Source organism: Prionailurus bengalensis, chromosome A3 (genome assembly GCF_016509475.1).
Source record: "Prionailurus bengalensis isolate Pbe53 chromosome A3, Fcat_Pben_1.1_paternal_pri, whole genome shotgun sequence".
Taxonomy (NCBI): domain Eukaryota; kingdom Metazoa; phylum Chordata; class Mammalia; order Carnivora; family Felidae; genus Prionailurus; species Prionailurus bengalensis.
This window is the reverse complement of record NC_057354.1, coordinates 63,467,634-63,484,736: the sequence shown is the minus strand read 5'-3', so window position 1 is coordinate 63,484,736 and position 17,103 is coordinate 63,467,634. Positions and strand designations below refer to the sequence as shown.

General features: G+C 40.0%; 1 protein-coding gene across 3 annotated transcripts in view; it reads right to left on the bottom strand.

Moving 5' to 3' along the window:
- PLEKHH2 (pleckstrin homology, MyTH4 and FERM domain containing H2) overlaps nucleotides 1-17,103 on the bottom strand; it is a 115,617-nt gene that overhangs the window by 44,898 nt on the left and 53,616 nt on the right. For all 3 annotated transcript variants that reach the window (XR_006300938.1, XM_043603280.1, XM_043603279.1), the window contains exons 10-16: nucleotides 15,596-15,690; nucleotides 14,861-15,005; nucleotides 11,950-12,086; nucleotides 11,735-11,845; nucleotides 11,232-11,318; nucleotides 9,008-9,166; nucleotides 827-907 (exon numbers count right to left, since the gene is read on the bottom strand). Coding sequence is in view for 2 of the 3 variants with exons in the window: in XM_043603280.1 (XP_043459215.1) it covers nucleotides 827-907; nucleotides 9,008-9,166; nucleotides 11,232-11,318; nucleotides 11,735-11,845; nucleotides 11,950-12,086; nucleotides 14,861-15,005; nucleotides 15,596-15,690 (815 nt within the window). In the remaining variant the exon portion in view is untranslated. The remainder of the gene's footprint in view (nucleotides 1-826; nucleotides 908-9,007; nucleotides 9,167-11,231; nucleotides 11,319-11,734; nucleotides 11,846-11,949; nucleotides 12,087-14,860; nucleotides 15,006-15,595; nucleotides 15,691-17,103) is intronic.

The following is a 17,103-nucleotide window of genomic DNA, read 5'->3' as shown; positions in this document are numbered from 1 at the left end:
CAGTCGGTTAAGCATCCGACTTCGGCTTGGGTCGTGATCTCGCGATCCGTGGGTTCGAGCCCCACGTCAGGCACTGTGCTGACCTCTCAGAGCCTGGAGCCTGTTTCAGATTCTGTGTCTCCCTCTCTCTCTGACCCTCCCCCGTTCATGCTCTGTCTCCCTCTGTCTCAAAAATAAATAAAAAAAACATTAAAAAAAAAATTTGGGGGGGCGCCTGGGTGGCGCAGTCGGTTAAGCGTCCGACTTCAGCCAGGTCACGATCTCGCGGTCCGTGAGTTCGAGCCCCGCGTCGGGCTCTGGGTTGATGGCTCAGAGCCTGGAGCCTGTTTCCGATTCTGTGTCTCCCTCTCTCTCTGCCCCTCCCCCGTTCATGCTCTGTCTCTCTCTGTCCCAAAAATAAATAAACGTTGAAAAAAAATTTTTTAAATGAATACAAGGATATAAACAGGTAGAGGATGGATAGATAAGTGGTATCTAGGGATTTGAGAGCCTGGGACAGGACTGGAATCTTTTCCCTCCCCAGATTTTCTTTCCTATCTTGCTGTTCCCTTCATTTAGAACCTGGGCAAATATAAGAAATCGACAGCTTAGAATGGGGAAGATTTTTCTCTTCTAAGACAAAGACACATTAATTAAAAGTTGCCAAGGGTTATAATTAAGAGTCAAGACCCTTGTAGGTGTGTGGTTACCCCAGTAATAAATTTTTGCAAGATTTCAACCTTATCAAACACTCTGAAGTTTTTGTTAGCAACGGAAGAGTGAAAGAGAAAATTTAAGCCACAACAAAGAAATGCCTCTAATCGGCTTATTAAAAATACATACATACCTTATCTTCTTGGCTACGAAAATAATACAATGTTTTTCCTATAAGCGTACACCAGACTCTCTTGGAGTAGCCATGCTTTACCTGAAATCATATTTCAAAGAATTACAAATGTAGCATATACACTCCACCTGAAACTGTACTCGTATCCAGTTCGCTCAAGGTATAAATATTCCAACTAGATTGTCCAAATGCAGTTTAAGATTTACCTGTTTGGCTTTAGTGCTCACCATTCAACACTTAACAAATTTTTGCTGTATGTCAAGTACGATGCCTCTAGGGCTAAGAAATCAAAGACGAACAAAACAAGATGCCCATTTCACAAGTAAGTTTATGTCATAATTTCTGTGTTTTACAGATTTTCAGTAATCTTGTGGCTCTCTGGGTTAACCCCCTAATAATGTTAGAAATGAGAAGATTAAAACCTAAAAAAATTCTAGTGCTTTCCCAAATATTAAAGATTCACTCTTCAAAACATCTGATGCCTTCTCCAGAAGGATTCATGCAAAATATTAAAATCTATAATTATATACTGAGTACTGCCTATGTGTCAGGAAATATGTTAAGTGAGTGGGACAGAATTTGATTCTACCTCTTGACTTTGAATAGTTAGAGATTGCTCTAGGGTCTGTGCATTTTATAATTTAAGCGAAGGGACTCAGGAAGGCCTTGCTGACATTGAGTCAAGGCTCTGAAGGAGGTGGATGAGCCATACAGTCATCTGAGGGAAGAACACTGGACAAAGGGATATGGTATGGCCGGGAGATGGTGTGTCTGAGACTGAGCAAGTGAGGCGAGAGGTCGCCGTGGAAGGGACATGAAGGGTGGGGGTGGGAGGCATGCATGTCTTACAGGGCCCTTGTAATGACTTACACTGAAATGGACTGTTCTGACAGGAATACACTGAGAAGAAAAGAAATAACTTCCATAATAGAGTTTACAGGAGGCAAGTCACCCGAGTAGAAAAGGCCTGTTTTTTGAGGTCAAATGGACCAAAGCTTCAACTGCAGTTCTGCATCATGCTAGATGCATGTCCTCAGGCAACTGACTTAACCTTTCAGCCTTCTGGTCCATAATGTGGGATTATTGTATACCTTATTGGGCTGATGTGATGACCAAGGGAGAAAAGTAAATAAAGGATAATAGTAGTTACTCAATAAATGCTTCCTTCCTCACTATGAATAAGGCGCAGTAAAACCACATGTTATTTAAACCCACACACATAGCCAGACTTTGGGCTGTGGTCTTAAGCAAACACCACCATCCAACAGTTTGATGGATTTAGAATTCGCTCGAGCAAAAACAAAAAAGGTTTCATTTGGCAAGACATATTTCAGTTTAATTAAAGTTAGAAACAGATATTTATAGATAAATATCCTGTAAGTTTTAAACAGTTTGTATCACCCAGTTCTTTCTTTCTTTCTCTCTTCCTTCCTTCCTTTCTTTCTTTCTTTCTTTCTTTCTTTCTTTCTTTCTTTCTTTCTTTCTTTCTTCTTTTAAACAAAACCCAGAAGGGCCTCTCATCAAAACTGGAGTACAATGCATCTGGCTGTAGAGAGCATACTTTTGAAATGATTTATCTTTAGAGTAGCACAACATGTACCTTTGAAGAACTACAAGTTAACAAAGGCCATTGCCAATTCACTGTAAAAACCGTGTTTTAAAAACACAGTCTATCTTTATGGTGTACGTCTGATTGTATTAGAATTTCTTAAAACTCTAACTTATTCTGAAAAACTCATAGTAAAGCAAATTATGATAGAAGAATCCTCATAAAAATTTAAAGGCAACCTCCAACCCTAGGGCTTCGGCAAACAAAGTAACTGAGTCATTTTTTTACCTTGAATCTATAACAAAGGGACTTCCTATCAGTTCTGTCTGAAACTTTTTTAAAAATTTTTTTTTTCAAACGTTTTTTATTTATTTTTGGGACAGAGAGAGACAGAGCACGAACGGGGGAGGGGCAGAGAGAGAGGGAGACACAGGCTCGGAAACAGGCTCCAGGCTCCGAGCCATCAGCCCAGAGCCTGACGCGGGGCTCGAACTCACAGACCGCGAGATCGTGACCTGGCTGAAGTCGGACGCTTAACCGACTGTGCCACCCAGGCGCCCCTGTTCTGTCTGAAACTTTAAAGACACGGTATATCATACCCTGATTAGCCTCTGTCATCACATAAAATATAAACTGCCACAGTCGTCTCTCCTCTCGTAAACATTCATGCCTCCAGCATTCTCCACCATAAATCCTGTCACCAGTGTTCTGACTTCCAAATTGAGGTGAAAGTCTTGTGATAATAATGCCTCGCATTTTGGGAGTGTTTATGATGTGCCAGACACTGTTCTAAAGCACTTTATAAGCTTAAATAATTCATTTCATCCTCGGGGCACCTCGGTGGTTCAATTGGTTAAGCATCCGACTTCGGCTCAGGTCATGATCTTGCAGCTCGTGGGTTCGAGTCCCACGTCAGGCTCTGTGCTGACAGCTCAGAGCCTGGAACCTGCTTCAGATTCTGTGTCTCCCTCTCTCTGCCCCTCCCCCCCGCGCACACACACACACTCTCTCTCTCTCTCTCTCTTAAAAATAAACATTAAAAAATTAAAACAAATTTCAATCTTCCCAACACCCTGTGAGGTTGTCACTATGATTATCCTTCCGCTTTACAGATGAAGACAGTAAGGCAAAGAGCCTGCAAGCAACCTATTCAAGGTCACACAAGGGCAAGTGGCAAAGCCAGGACTTGCGCCCATGCTCTTGCCCTAGCCTCTTTCCCTCACTGCCTCTCTACATCCTTAACTCGCAGTTTCATGCTCTCTTCATTTCCACTAACTTTTGGTGTGCCTCCATTTTTGTCCCTCCATCCCCTCCGCCACACCCTCGACTTTTTTTCTTCACTGGAAACTGCTCCACTTTTGAAACTGACATTTTATTCTCTGATTTCAACCTTCTTCCCCTCCTTCCTTCTCTCCTTATTCACACCACTCCTGTTCTTTGACCTCTTTCCAAACAGTAAGTCCCCTGATTCTTCCATTTTATTCCAGTTTATCAGTTCTCTCCTGGCCTCTCTTCCCTTCCTCCCAATCTTGGGTCCTGGTTTGGTCACAAAACACCTCTTGCTCCAAGGGCTGGGATTGTGTCGCATTCTCTGCTTCGAACATATACACTCAATACAAGTTCATCTCCATTTGCTTTTAGGTAATCCAGTGAAGAGTGTGGGAAGAGAGAGGGAAGGTTATGGGGGGCTTTCTGCCATAACATTAGCCATAGTTAACAACTTAAAATTGGGTGATAAATATATGAGGTTTGTGTTATTATTCCTTCTACTTCCACACATTTGAAAATGCCCAGAATGAAACATTAATTTCAAATCATCACCTTGATAGGCATGTATAAAGCAAGTAAAGTTAATTACAGAATCTAGGTGGTGGGAATATGGGTGTTCACTATAAAACTGTCTTCCAACTTTTCTGCGTAATTGAAAATTTACATAATAAAATATTAGAAAAAAATGACTATCCTCACATTGCTACAATGTAAATTCTCTGCTCCTATTTCTGGGCATCTGAAGATGTAAGAGAAAAATAACAAGTTCCAATCACTAAAGTCAGGTGGGTCCTAGTAACACTTAGCAATCTTTCTATTTGCCCTTGAGTATATCCCTATGTCCCTGATTATTCTCAATCCTTTCCCTCATTCTCACTACATAATTTTGTCTTATGGAGTAATCTTCATCAAGAAAATTGATATCAGGCGTGATCTCATTCAATGCCCGACAAACTTAGATATTCATCCTTCCTCGCCTTTCTGCCAGTCCAGCCCTTCCACCCTACCCACCATGCCCACTCACCATGCCTCCCCACTTTGCCTACCACCACACTTGCCCACTATGGCCTTCCACCATGTCCTTCTGCCATGCCCTTCCACCATGCCCGCCCACCATGTCTTTCCACCATGTCCTTCCACCATGCCCGCCTACCATGCATACCCACCATGATCACCCACCATGTCCTTCCACTATGCCCTTCCACCATGCCCATCGACCATGCCCACCCACCATGCCTGCCTGCCATGATCTCCCAACATGCTTGCCCACTATGCCCTTCCACCATTCCTGCCCACCATGCTCACCCACCATGCCTGCCTACCATGTCCTTCCACCATGCCCACCTACCATGCATGCCCACCATGATCACCCACAATGCTTGCCCACCATGTCCTTCTACCATGTCCTTCCACCATGCCCACCTACCATGCCGACCAACCATGCTCACCCACCTACTTCTTTTGAGCTTCATTTCCCACTTCTCCCCATCCTGGCTTCTTCCTCTCAGTTTGCAAACTCAAGGTATGCCTTTCCTGTCCTAAAAATGCCTCTCCTGACACCATGTTCCCTTCAGCTTCATTCCCTCTAATGTGCTGGACCAGGTGGACAGTACTCTGAACTCAAATACTGCACTTACTCATCAACCCTTTGTCCTTCAACACACTGCAATGTGCCTTGCTTGCGAGCACTCCACTGCCTGAAGACCCCTCCCACCCAGTCACGCACTCCACTTCCATGATCCCATTACCTACTCTCCAGGGTCTCTTCGCATATCTCCTTTGTATGCCCTCAGCTTTTGTAAAACCCAGTGTTCCAGCAGGAGGCCCCCACTCTTCCACCACACACGTGTCCCTGGGAGACTTCTGTCATCGTCATGAATTCAACCACTACATCCATGCTGAGAATTCCCCAAATTCTTCTCTCCAACCCAGCCTCCTCCTCTGATGTAGACTCATTGGCACTGCTTGACGGACTTCTTAATTCTTAACTCAGGTGTCCTCAAAGCTCTAAAAATTGGCATGGTCCAAAATAACCTTTGAATTATCCTAAAACTGTTCCTCCTCCCTGAGCTGTCTTATGTGGCACCATCTTTCACACAGCCAACCATTTGCACTTCCTAACCCTGAATTCAACCAATCTAACTGAAGACTTTACCTCCTCTCATTATTTAAATTCACCTTCCCCTCTCTTTCCCTATGACCAGCTCAGCATCTCGTCCCCTTCACAAGAACAACTTCTGCTAACTGTTTTTAGAACTTCTTTCCACCTTGCCCCCTGCAAATCCACCTTCCTCTCAGCAGAGTGATCTATTAGCAACATGAACATGCCCCTGCCTCTGTTACAAACCTGAAGCGTTCCACATCATGTTCAGGGTGAAGAATAAAGTCTTTAACAAGACAAAAAGTCCCTCCATGACCAGGCCCCTCCACCTTGTTCTCCAAAGGACATGTTTTCAGCATATATGGCAGCGCTTTGAGATACTGTCTTTGTTCCCACTGTCTCCTAGCCTGGGATACCTTCCCTGCCCATTTCCATTTGGTGTAACGATTCCTTCTCTTCCCTGAAGACTCAACACAAATAAATCTTCTCTGAGAAGTTGTTCCTGATCCCACAGCCTAAATTAGATTTCCCTGTGACCTTACCATGCCTCTCATAATTGCACTTGGTACATATTATAATATGCTAAGTCCCTTTCTTTCCCAATAGATTATGCGGCTCTTTGAGGAATGGGGGGTGGGGAGGGGCCAATGGCCTATTCATGTTGATATCCTCCAGCCCATTGGCTGGCATGTGGTAACTACTCAATAATTTTTTTTTTAAATAAATGACTTTTTATACAGAAAATGTTCTTCCTAAGTATTAAAAGTTGCAAGAGTGAATATCCAGAATCAAATTAGTCAAGTTCTTAATATCTACCTACATATTTCTATACTTAATAACAACGTGACAGCCTGAGAAAACGTCCTCCCCTGCAAAGTATTCAAGTGCTGTTCTGCAGTAGCTTAAATTGTAGCCTGAGTGTGAGCTCAGAACAAGTCACTCAGAATAACTGAGGCAAGAGTTTCTCTTATAAGGCTCTGAGGGCGACAATATGGGGGTGGACATGAAAATGGTAGGAAGGAAACCTAATAAGCATCCTGTCTATAAACCCAAATGGTTTAGTCATCTGATAATCACATCTACTTATGCTCATTTAAAACGCAAGTATGAAATGGGACGCAGGGAATAGCAGAAATGTAACATGCAGAAACTGACAATGCCATGTGGGTAAAGTAAAAACAATCAAACAAACACACGGTGGAACAAGTAACCAACCCTTAGCCACAGGATCATAGTAAAGTCTAAGGGTTTGATACACATGGTCCTTGAAACAGGAAGACAACTAGTTATTATGAATTATAGTAAGAATATGATTTAAAGCATCACTGTGTTCACTGGAAAGTATATATTTGCATAATACTAAGAAGTTTCTAAGTCATCAGTAACTGAAAAAATATTTTCATGGTACTGTAACATTTTGGAAAAAACAGAGCACAACTCGGTGAATTTTTTCTCCTACTTTTGGTGTAGCTGGTCAATCTTTGTAAATATTACTGAATAGCACCCACATTAATGCGAGCTATGGTGACATAACTCTTCTAAATCTAATTTTTTTTTTCAACGTTTATTTATTTTTGGGACAGAGAGAGACAGAGCATGAACAGGGGAGGGGCAGAGAGAGAGGGAGACACAGAATCGGAAACTGGCTCCAGGCTCTGAGCCATCAGCCCAGAGCCTGACGCGGGGCTCGAACTCCCGGACCGCGAGATCGTGACCTGGCTGAAGTCGGACGCTTAACCGACTGCGCCACCCAGGCGCCCCTAAATTTTTAACTTATGTAAACAAAGCACATGAAGGATGAGTGGTTACTCAGAGGTTATTTTTGTGTGTAATACTTTATGCATAAATATAATAATATAATACTGCATTCTATTTATTTTATCACCTAACAGTGTGTCATAACATATTCCTATAGCACTAAATATTCTTTTACAATATTTAAAATGGCTGCATAGTAGGAGTGCCTGGGTGGCTCAGTTGGTTAAGTGCCTGACTCTTGATTTCTGCTCAGGTCATGATCTCACGGTTCATGAGTTCGAGCCCTGCAGTGGGCTCTGAGCTGACAGCACAAGGCCTGCTTGGGATTCTCTCTCTCTCTGCCCTCCCTCACTCATGTGTGCTCTCTTTCTCTCAAAATAAATAAACTTTAAAAAATAAAAAATAAATAAAATGGCTGCATAGTAAAGCATTATCTGATTATATGTACTTATTTAAACTATCCCTACTCTACATTTAAGTTGATCCCAATTTGTCTTTGTTATAAACCATGCCATGCATGTAATCTTTCTGGGGCAATGGAAACATTCTGTATCTTGACAGAGTGACTGTAAATATTTGTCAAAACTCATCAAACTCTACATTTAAGATCTGCATTTTAGTGTATGCTAATTATATCTCATTTTTTAAAAATAGGAAAAAAATAAACCATGCTGTGATAGACATTCTTATACTTAAATATTTGGCAAATTAAAACCATTTCCTAAGTATAAATTTCTTGGACTGAGATTGCTGAATGAAAAGGTCTGTATAAATGTTTTTAAACATTTAACATCCATTCATTTGTTCATTCAAAAGCATTCACTGAATTAACACTTGGATCAAGACACTGCCAAATTCCTTTTTTTTTTTCCAAATTGCCTTCTAAAGTAATAAGCTCACTCATTTTGTGTCAATACTATGTTTCATAATTTTAAAAAATATCCACCCTTTGACCAGATTTTTTTTAAGTTTATTTATTTATTTTGAGAGAGAGTGCGCAAGCAGGAAGAGAAAGAGGGAGAGAGAGAGAATTCCAAGCAGGCTCCTCCCTGTCCGCGCAGAGCCCGATACAGGTTAAAACTCACAAATTGTGAGATCACGACCTGAGCCAAAACCAAGAGTCAGACGCTTGACCAACTAAGCCACCCTGGCGCTCCCAGAGTTTTTAAAATATCGTTTGTATTTTTTCCGTCTACCAGCTCTACTTCTTTCCCATTGTGTCCTTCGTTCCTTTCCCCCCACGTTGGTATTTATCCTTTATTTATTGATTAGAAAAGCTTGGTTTTTACACATTTTAAATGCTTTCCCAAGCTTTTCAACTGTCTTTTCAAAATTCCGCTTAGGGAATTTTTGATGGTTAGAACACTTGGCATCATAAGCAAAAGACACTTCCCACCCCAAGATAATATAAATTTTCAATACACATACTCTCTGACACCCACTTACGATCAGTGGGGCTGACTCCCCAGCTGCCCAGGACACTGCACTGTACTAAAGTTCCTACCTTGGTGAGCAATCCCTTCACCGTGGGTTTGCCCTCAGGCTGCAGAAAATGTGGGTCGGCAGCTTGTACTCGGAGAACATTCTGCAATACTTTAATCCATTCTTCCAATATATTGGGAGAATCTGCAGTCAGATAGTAGGTGTGTTTTTCAGTGGTCAGCTGGAACGGGATGAGAAAGAGATAGGAAAGGAAACTCTGAAGATTTAGGATTATTAGCATTTCCCTGTCTCTCCTAAAAACAACATTAATTAACATAGAAACAGACATGCCATACCTTGAATCCTAGGTGCTAAATAAATGACTCCACAGATAATTTAGAATAGTTTAACCAGATTGTGAGAATTACAATAATTAACTTTGTGTTGAAATCATTGTTTTCACTTTAGTTTAAAGTTTTTCAGAGTGTTAAACTTTTGCGTCATCATTTTTTATTTGGCTTATTTGTTACATTTTCTTTTTCTCCTTTAAATGTGCTACAGTCTCCCAGCTGTTGAAGTGAACAGTAGCATGACTGGAGACTGTAATAAAATAATACATTTTTTGCAAATAAAGAGGAATTATTTGTTATAGAAATAAAAATTAATTATAAATAAAATAAGAAGTCCTTGCTTATAAAGAAGAGAAATTCTTACAACTAACATGTGATCGGATATTATGAATTAGCAATGTTTCAGTCTCAAATGAACCACATTTTGAAATTTCCAAATATTTCAGAACTTTGTAGATTATTCTTATCTGCCATGCTTCCAGACAAAGCTTTCCTTCTACTTTTCTCCCTTCTACTTTTTTGGGCAGTTCTCAGGTATTAATTATCTCTTGAAAACATAGACAATGAGCCTTTCTGATAAATGTTATTATACCCTCTGAAGGAGCAAGATAAGAAAATAATAATAATTATTATTTTTAAAATATTTTTAAATTTATCTATTTTAAGACAGAGAAAGTTGGGAAGGGGCAGAAAGGGAGAGGGAGGGAGAGAAAGAATCCCAAGCAGGCTTTGCACTGTCAGCACAGAGCCCAACACAGGGCCTGAACCCACGAACCATGAGATCATGACCTGAACTAAAATCAGAGGGTGGATGCTTAATTGATTGAATCACCATGAGCCCCAAGAAAATATTAATTATTGAAGGTATTTCAGATAAAGTATCTGAATTTATTTATTTAATTTTCTTTTAATGTTTATTCATTTTTGAGAGAGAGAGAGAGAGAGAACAAGCAGGGGAGGGGCAGACAGAGAGGGAGACACAGAATCCGAAGCAGGCTCCAGGCTCCGAGCTGTCAGCACGGAGCCCAATGCAGGGCTCAAACTCACAGACTGGGAGATCATGACCTGAGCTGAAGTTGGACACTTAACGGACTGAGCCACTCAGGCACCCTAAAGTGTCTGAATTTAAATCACATATGCCAAACTATCTCAACAGCCTGTGTTTTAAATTTAACAGATTTCTAGCAAGACTGGTTTTATGTGTGGGTGAATGGCCAGCAGCTATGTCTAGGGTGTGATTCGGTAGGAGGTAGGACAGCCTTCTTCTCACCAGTATCTTTCCCACTTAGGTGTTATAACAGCTGGAGTTCATAGAAGAAATGGCATTTTCCAGTTCTTTATCAAAATGCAAACCCTCCTGAATTTAGTAGTACATCAAACTAATAACATCTTATTGGTAATTCATTTCTCAGATAAGCCTTCCCTAAAATAGCCGGACAGGTTAAGAGCTGAGAATAGCTGGAAGATGAAGTATAGGGGAAGAAGAATGTAAGGGACAAGGGCAAAGGAAGGGTAGTGGACAGTTACTTAACACAAACCTAGTTTATAATGTAGTTTGAACTGAGAAGTCCTGGGGTTTCACACATTTTTGAGGAATCACACTTAACACAAAGTGAATAAAGAAACATTGAATGGGGGCGCCTGGGTGGCTCAGTCGGTTAAGCATCCGACTTTGGCTCAGGTCATGACCTCACGGTCCGTGAGTTCGAGCTCTGCGTCGGGCTCTGTGCTGACAGCTCAGAGCCTGGAGCCTGCTTCGGATTCTGTGTCTCCCTCTCTCTCTGCCTCTCCCCCGTTCATGCTCTGTCTCTCTCTGTCCCAAAAATAAATAAACATTAAAAAAAAAAAAAAAAAGAAACATTGAATCATCCAATCTCCTATTAGCTTGAATAACCAAGAATTGAATTTTACATGATACAAAAAAGAAAAAGCAAAAAAAAAAAAAAAAAAAAGTACCTGAACTGTTTGTTTGTTATCTCCTCTTAAAATACTGCAGGTTGCGCTAAGTTCAATATGGCCCTGGGGTTTTCTAATTACGTCACTCTGTAGGAAAGGAAGAAAACGAAACATAAAGGGACTGCCTGTAATAGTAATAGTAAGAAATGTTTTGTATAATTAATTGCATTACAGGAAAGAATATCAGGAGCTTGATTTACAGTTTGAGGAATTCAGTTCTTTTTTTTTTTTAAAACATTTTTTTTTTTAATTTTTTTTTTTCAATGTTTATTTATTTTTGGGACAGAGAGAGACAGAGCATGAACGGGGGAGGGGCAGAGAGAGAGGGAGACACAGAATCGGAAACAGGTTCCAGGCTCTGAGCCATCAGCCCAGAGCCCGACGCGGGGCTCGAACTCACGGACCGCGAGATCGTGACCTGGCTGAAGTCGGACGCTTAACCGACTGCGCCACCCAGGCGCCCCGAGGAATTCAGTTCTAAAGGGTAAGTGCTTTCCACTCACCGGAGATTTATAGTAAAGTAATTCACCACCTTTGAGAACGAACCACCTCCTCTTCCACGTCTTGACTTTACCACTCATTTTTAATAAATAGCCAGATTTTTCCAGGGGTTCCTAATTAAAAAGAAATTTTAAAAATTTAAATTTCATTTTAGAGGCTCAAACTAAGAACATTCATTGATTTTTTTTTTTTTTTTTAAACCTGAATCAGTGTTTACATTTTTCCCGTTATCACTGGAAGATGAGCAAGTTTTAGGAAGCTTCTGCTCTGGCTGTGAGTATTCTGTGTCTGTGGGGTAAGCATCTGGGGGAATGGCATAGTCACTTTCAGAAGCCACAGAAGAAAGAGACACACCTAGATGAATAAAGAAATAAATTAGGTCGATATTTAATAATCAGGTGGTCCAAATGCCAGCTGTGAGTTCTCCTAAGGAATACAGGTATTCCACAAAATCATCAGCCCTCCTAGACTATATTTATTCTCATACCTTCTGCCATAAAGAACTTTTAAAGCAAAAAACAGAACTAGAGGGTAAGGAATATCATGCAAACCTCCAAGGAATATAAATAATAGGAATATAAATATAAATATATAAATTATATATTTATATATAAATAGGAATATAAATGATATTCTTGTATGATCACAAGCACAGCTAATTTTACATACATAAACTATGTGCAATATATATACATAATAAAATACAAGCAAAGATACTAATATGTCTTTTATTAAAGATTAAAAACATGTGTATTTTCGTATTGACTTATATAAGGCAAGCAGATGTTTGATTTCAGTTTATCAAGAGTTGTACAATCACATTTAAAATTTTTTTTTTTCAACGTTTATTTATTTTTGGGACAGAAAGAGACAGAGCATGAACGGGGGAGGGGCAGAGAGAGAGGGAGACACAGAATCGGAAACAGGCTCCAGGCTCTGAGCCATCAGCCCAGAGCCCGATGCGGGGCTCGAACTCACGGACCGCGAGATCGTGACCCGGTTGAAGTCGGACGCTTAACCGACTGCGCCACCCAGGCGCCCCACATTTTAAACCACTTAGTTGTTGAAATCACTTTTAATTTATTTTACTTCTTAATGTTTATTTTGAGAAAGAGAGGGTGTGTGCATATGCAACAGTGGGGGAGGGGCAGGGAGAGAGGGAGACACAGAATTCCAAGCAGGCTCCATGCTGTCAGTGCTGAGCCTGACACAGGGCTCAAACCCACAAATTGTGAGACTATGACTTGAGCCGAGATCAAGAATCAGACGCTTAACTGACTGAGCCCCAGTAATCACTTCTAAAGTAATTCACATTAAAAAGAACTTCACAATTTCAGTAGTGTTTTTCATGAAAGTCCAATACTATTAGCTTATAAATTTTAAAAATCTTTTGTAAAAAAGAAGCAATAAGGCTTAATGATATAAACAGACTATTTCATTTGGCAGCAGCTACAAAGTAAAATTCAAGGGAACACTGTCACAATAATTCACTTGCCTTTTTCAGAAAATGACTAGCAAGTTGCAAGCCACATCTGGAGGGTCAATACAATTGGAAATTTTGAATATAATAAATAAAATCAAAGATTTGCATCATTATTCATTGCAATATCTAGCAATTTTTCAAAGTGTTTATTAACATTTAAGGGACTTGTTAGGACAATGTCACTACATCAATATTCTTGTCTATTTGACAAAGACAAGTAATAGTTGTTATAGTAGCAATACTTTTATATTTCATAGAATAACAGAAACTTAGACTTATAAGGGACCTCAGAGACCATCCTGATTGGTGCCCTCATTCTCTAAGGAGACTAAGGTCCAGAGATTAAACTAAAACATTTATCCCAAGTCAAACAGCTGGGCAGGAGCAATGCTGGAGTGCTAATCTGGGGCGCCCGACCCCAGGGCCAGTGTGCTAGGCACTACCCCAGGTGTTAGGGAGAGAGCAGACAATAAAACAGAAAAATCTCTGCCCTCATGGAACATAGATTTTAGTTGGTAGAGACAGAAAAAAAACAGGCAGTAAATGCTATGAAAAAATAAAACATAGAGCAGACTAGAGGGAATAGAAAGAGTTAGTAGATGGAGAAGAGCAAAGGATTGCAACTCGAATGCTGTGCTCAGGGTAGATCTCATTGAGAAGGCAGCGTTGGAGCAAAGCACCATAGGATGTGCCCAAATTAGCCCTATAGACATCTGGGGGGAAGAAAAGCAGGTAAAGGAAACAATCAGTGTGAAGGTCCTGAGATAAAAGCATGCCTGGCCTGTTCTAGGAACAGCAAGAGGGTGTAAGGAAGGAGAAAGGAGATGAGATCAAAGGCACAAAAGAGTCAGGTAACACCTTATAACCATTATGGGTCTTTGCAGTGTTTTGAGCAAAAGTGTGATGTAACCCAATACCAGCTGTTGGGAGCTAAGATAGGAGGAGTAAAGACCCCAATGACAGCCCCAAAGCTTAATAAAACCTATGGAAGCTGAGCAGTTCCAGTTGAAGTTGAGGGGCTGGGGATTACCTAAGGGTTCCGTGGAACATAATCTGAAAACCAACAGAGCACGCCGCATTACTTTTGTAAAATTCAGGTGTCATTCAGTGTGATTATCTCTTTCTGTAACCTCTACTACCTATGCCAAAAGTTTCTTCAAAATCCACTAAAAATCATAGACATGCCCAAAGTAAAGTTTTTGTTGGTTTCCATCTTAATATCAGGTTAACCACCAAATTTTTAGGTGTATTTTCTCCCATTTAGCAGCATAACAAATTTAGCTGAAATAAGTCTATCCCATAAATTATGCAAAATGCCACACGGTAACTATAAAAGAGAAACCTCATTTTGGCCAATTATTTCACTCTATTCCCATAATAAAGTGATCTCTCTCTTACAGATAGGATAAGGTTAAAAAAAAAAAAAGATCATGTGGCTTATATGGAATAAAAAAAAAATTAAGAAGAGAACTAGGACAAGAATATAAGCATCTCAGTCTTGGTTAATTCTCTTTTCACTTTGGTTTCAAGCAAGTACTTTGGCTTTTTTAAAAAGTCCTATTAGGTGGATGAAATTCCAGAATATCCTGAATTAAATACCCTGATTTATTTGGAGTTGTCTTGTGTGCCTGAGATTTTCCCTCACCTCGTTTCATTGCTCTGGGGCTGCCTGGACCGCTTCGATTGCGCGTGTCTGACTCCGAAGTCCGGGAGCTGGATCTGGAACTATCTTCTTCCTCTGACCCAGAGGAGTCATCCAGGAACGGGCTGCTGCTTATTTGGGTTGCTTTCTAAAGAAAAGCACAGCGGCCTATCTGTGTCCCTCTCTTTTTAGATATAAAATGTTTCACCAGAAGTCACAAAATAAGATTTTTTAAGGGAATACAAGAATATCTTTTGGTATTATCAAAGTCATGTGGTTAAATCCCAAATTCTAATTAGCAAGGCGTTCATCAAATATAAAAGATTCCTGGAAACATAGGCTGTTAATAGTTGAAAATACTTATTTTAATTAGGTACTTCAAGCAAGGAGGAGGGAACCCTGGCAGTGACAAAAAAATCTTGCCAAATTAGGAATTTTCCCTACATCATTAATAGTGGTATTTCCTTTAAACAATTAACCACCGTGGAGGAGGTGGAAAATCACACGGGGTGTAACAAAAATGAGCCCAGACCTCTAATACTCTGAGAAGCATAAATATCTCCTCTGGATCTTTCCATTTCTTCTCTTTTTATGATATATTAGAGTGAGTGTCTAAAACTCTCTATAAAGGGAGAGTCTGTGTAAAATGTCAAGAATGGAATCTGGAGCTTAAATAAACAGTTTTCTCGATCCACCATGAAGAGAACCACATGTTTAGCAGTAACAATAATGACTTACCCCCTTCAAAGTTGTATACACTGGGGTTGTCATATTCTTGTATATCAGAGAGGTATAGAGTCCCGATGTGGTATAGGAGAGCAGAGGGGCAGAATCTGAAAGATAAGACAAAGTGATTTAAAAAACAAAAAACAAGAAACTTCTCTCTAGCACTTAGGTCTATTCCTTATGAATGTGAGCTAGCAAAAGTTCCAATTAAAGAGAAGCTGGATTAACACACATGACTGTTCTCACATAGTCTGCTGTAAGGATATACTCTCTTGCATGGTTCATTATTTCCTCATGTATGTTACTTCCCCAACTAGACTGCATGCTCTTTGAGAGTAGGGATCATAGCTTTTATTTCTTCGGCAGGCATTTCTATGCAGGTCAGGCTGGGCAGAAATAACACAAACATCTGCTGATTCAGTGAACAGTACCCTATGAAGATATTCTCCAATTATTCATAGCCCTGTTACTGACATGGTGTTAAAACATCATCATGCTTAAGTTTTTATCAGGTGAACCTCATGTTGAAAGTTTAGGAATATAATTTCCTGAATGGTAAGAACAGAACATTGCTGAGAAGAAATAGAACATCATTGGTTGCCTCTAAGATATGGATCAGAGGTAGGAAAGGGAGGCAGCTAGTGGAAAGAACCACAGGAAAACTTCTCTTTTTATTCCATACAGTTTTCTGTTGTTCGATTTTACTTTTCATACTGGGAATACATTGCTTCTTTAAAAATTTTTTGAAGGAAAGAAAGAAAGAAAGAAAGAAAGAAAGAAAGAAAGAAAGAAAGAAAGAAAAGGGGAAGGGATGGGAAAGGAAAGGAAAGGAAAGGAAAGGAAAGGAAAGGAAAGGAAAGGAAAGGAAAGGAAAGGAAAGGAAAGGAAAGGAAAGGAAAGGAAAGGAATGGAAAGGAATGGAAAGGAAAGCAACGGGACAGTGAGTTTTAAACTCTGGAAAAAAGGACATAGAGACTGATATTTTTATAATTTTAAACAGCTGAAACTCACAGTTTCTTTGCTTTACCCTCTTTTAAATAAAAAACAAAAAGAGGTACTTTCTGCATCAGAATTGAACATATATGTGCCCCTATATTGGGTAACAATAAATTGCAATTTAAAATGTAAATCAGCAACCTTAGAAATCATTTTCTGAAATACATAATTCTATCTACTCCAATGGCTTCAAACATTTAGGCAATTCTTGGTTAGTGAAATGGCAATATAAAATCACTTATTTGTTTAAACATGTTTTATTACAGTAAAAAACACAACATAAAATTGACCACTTTATTTTTAAGTGTATGGTTTGGTTAGTGTTAATTATAGTCACATTGTTATGAAGCAAGTCTCCAGAACTTTTGTATCTTGCAAATCTGAAAGTCTATGGCAATTAAGCAACTATTCCCCCCCACCCACCACCACCCAGCCTGGGGTCACCACCCCTCCACTTCCTGTTTCTATGAATTTGACCACTTCAGAGATCTCATAGAAGTGGAATCACACAGTATTTATCTTTT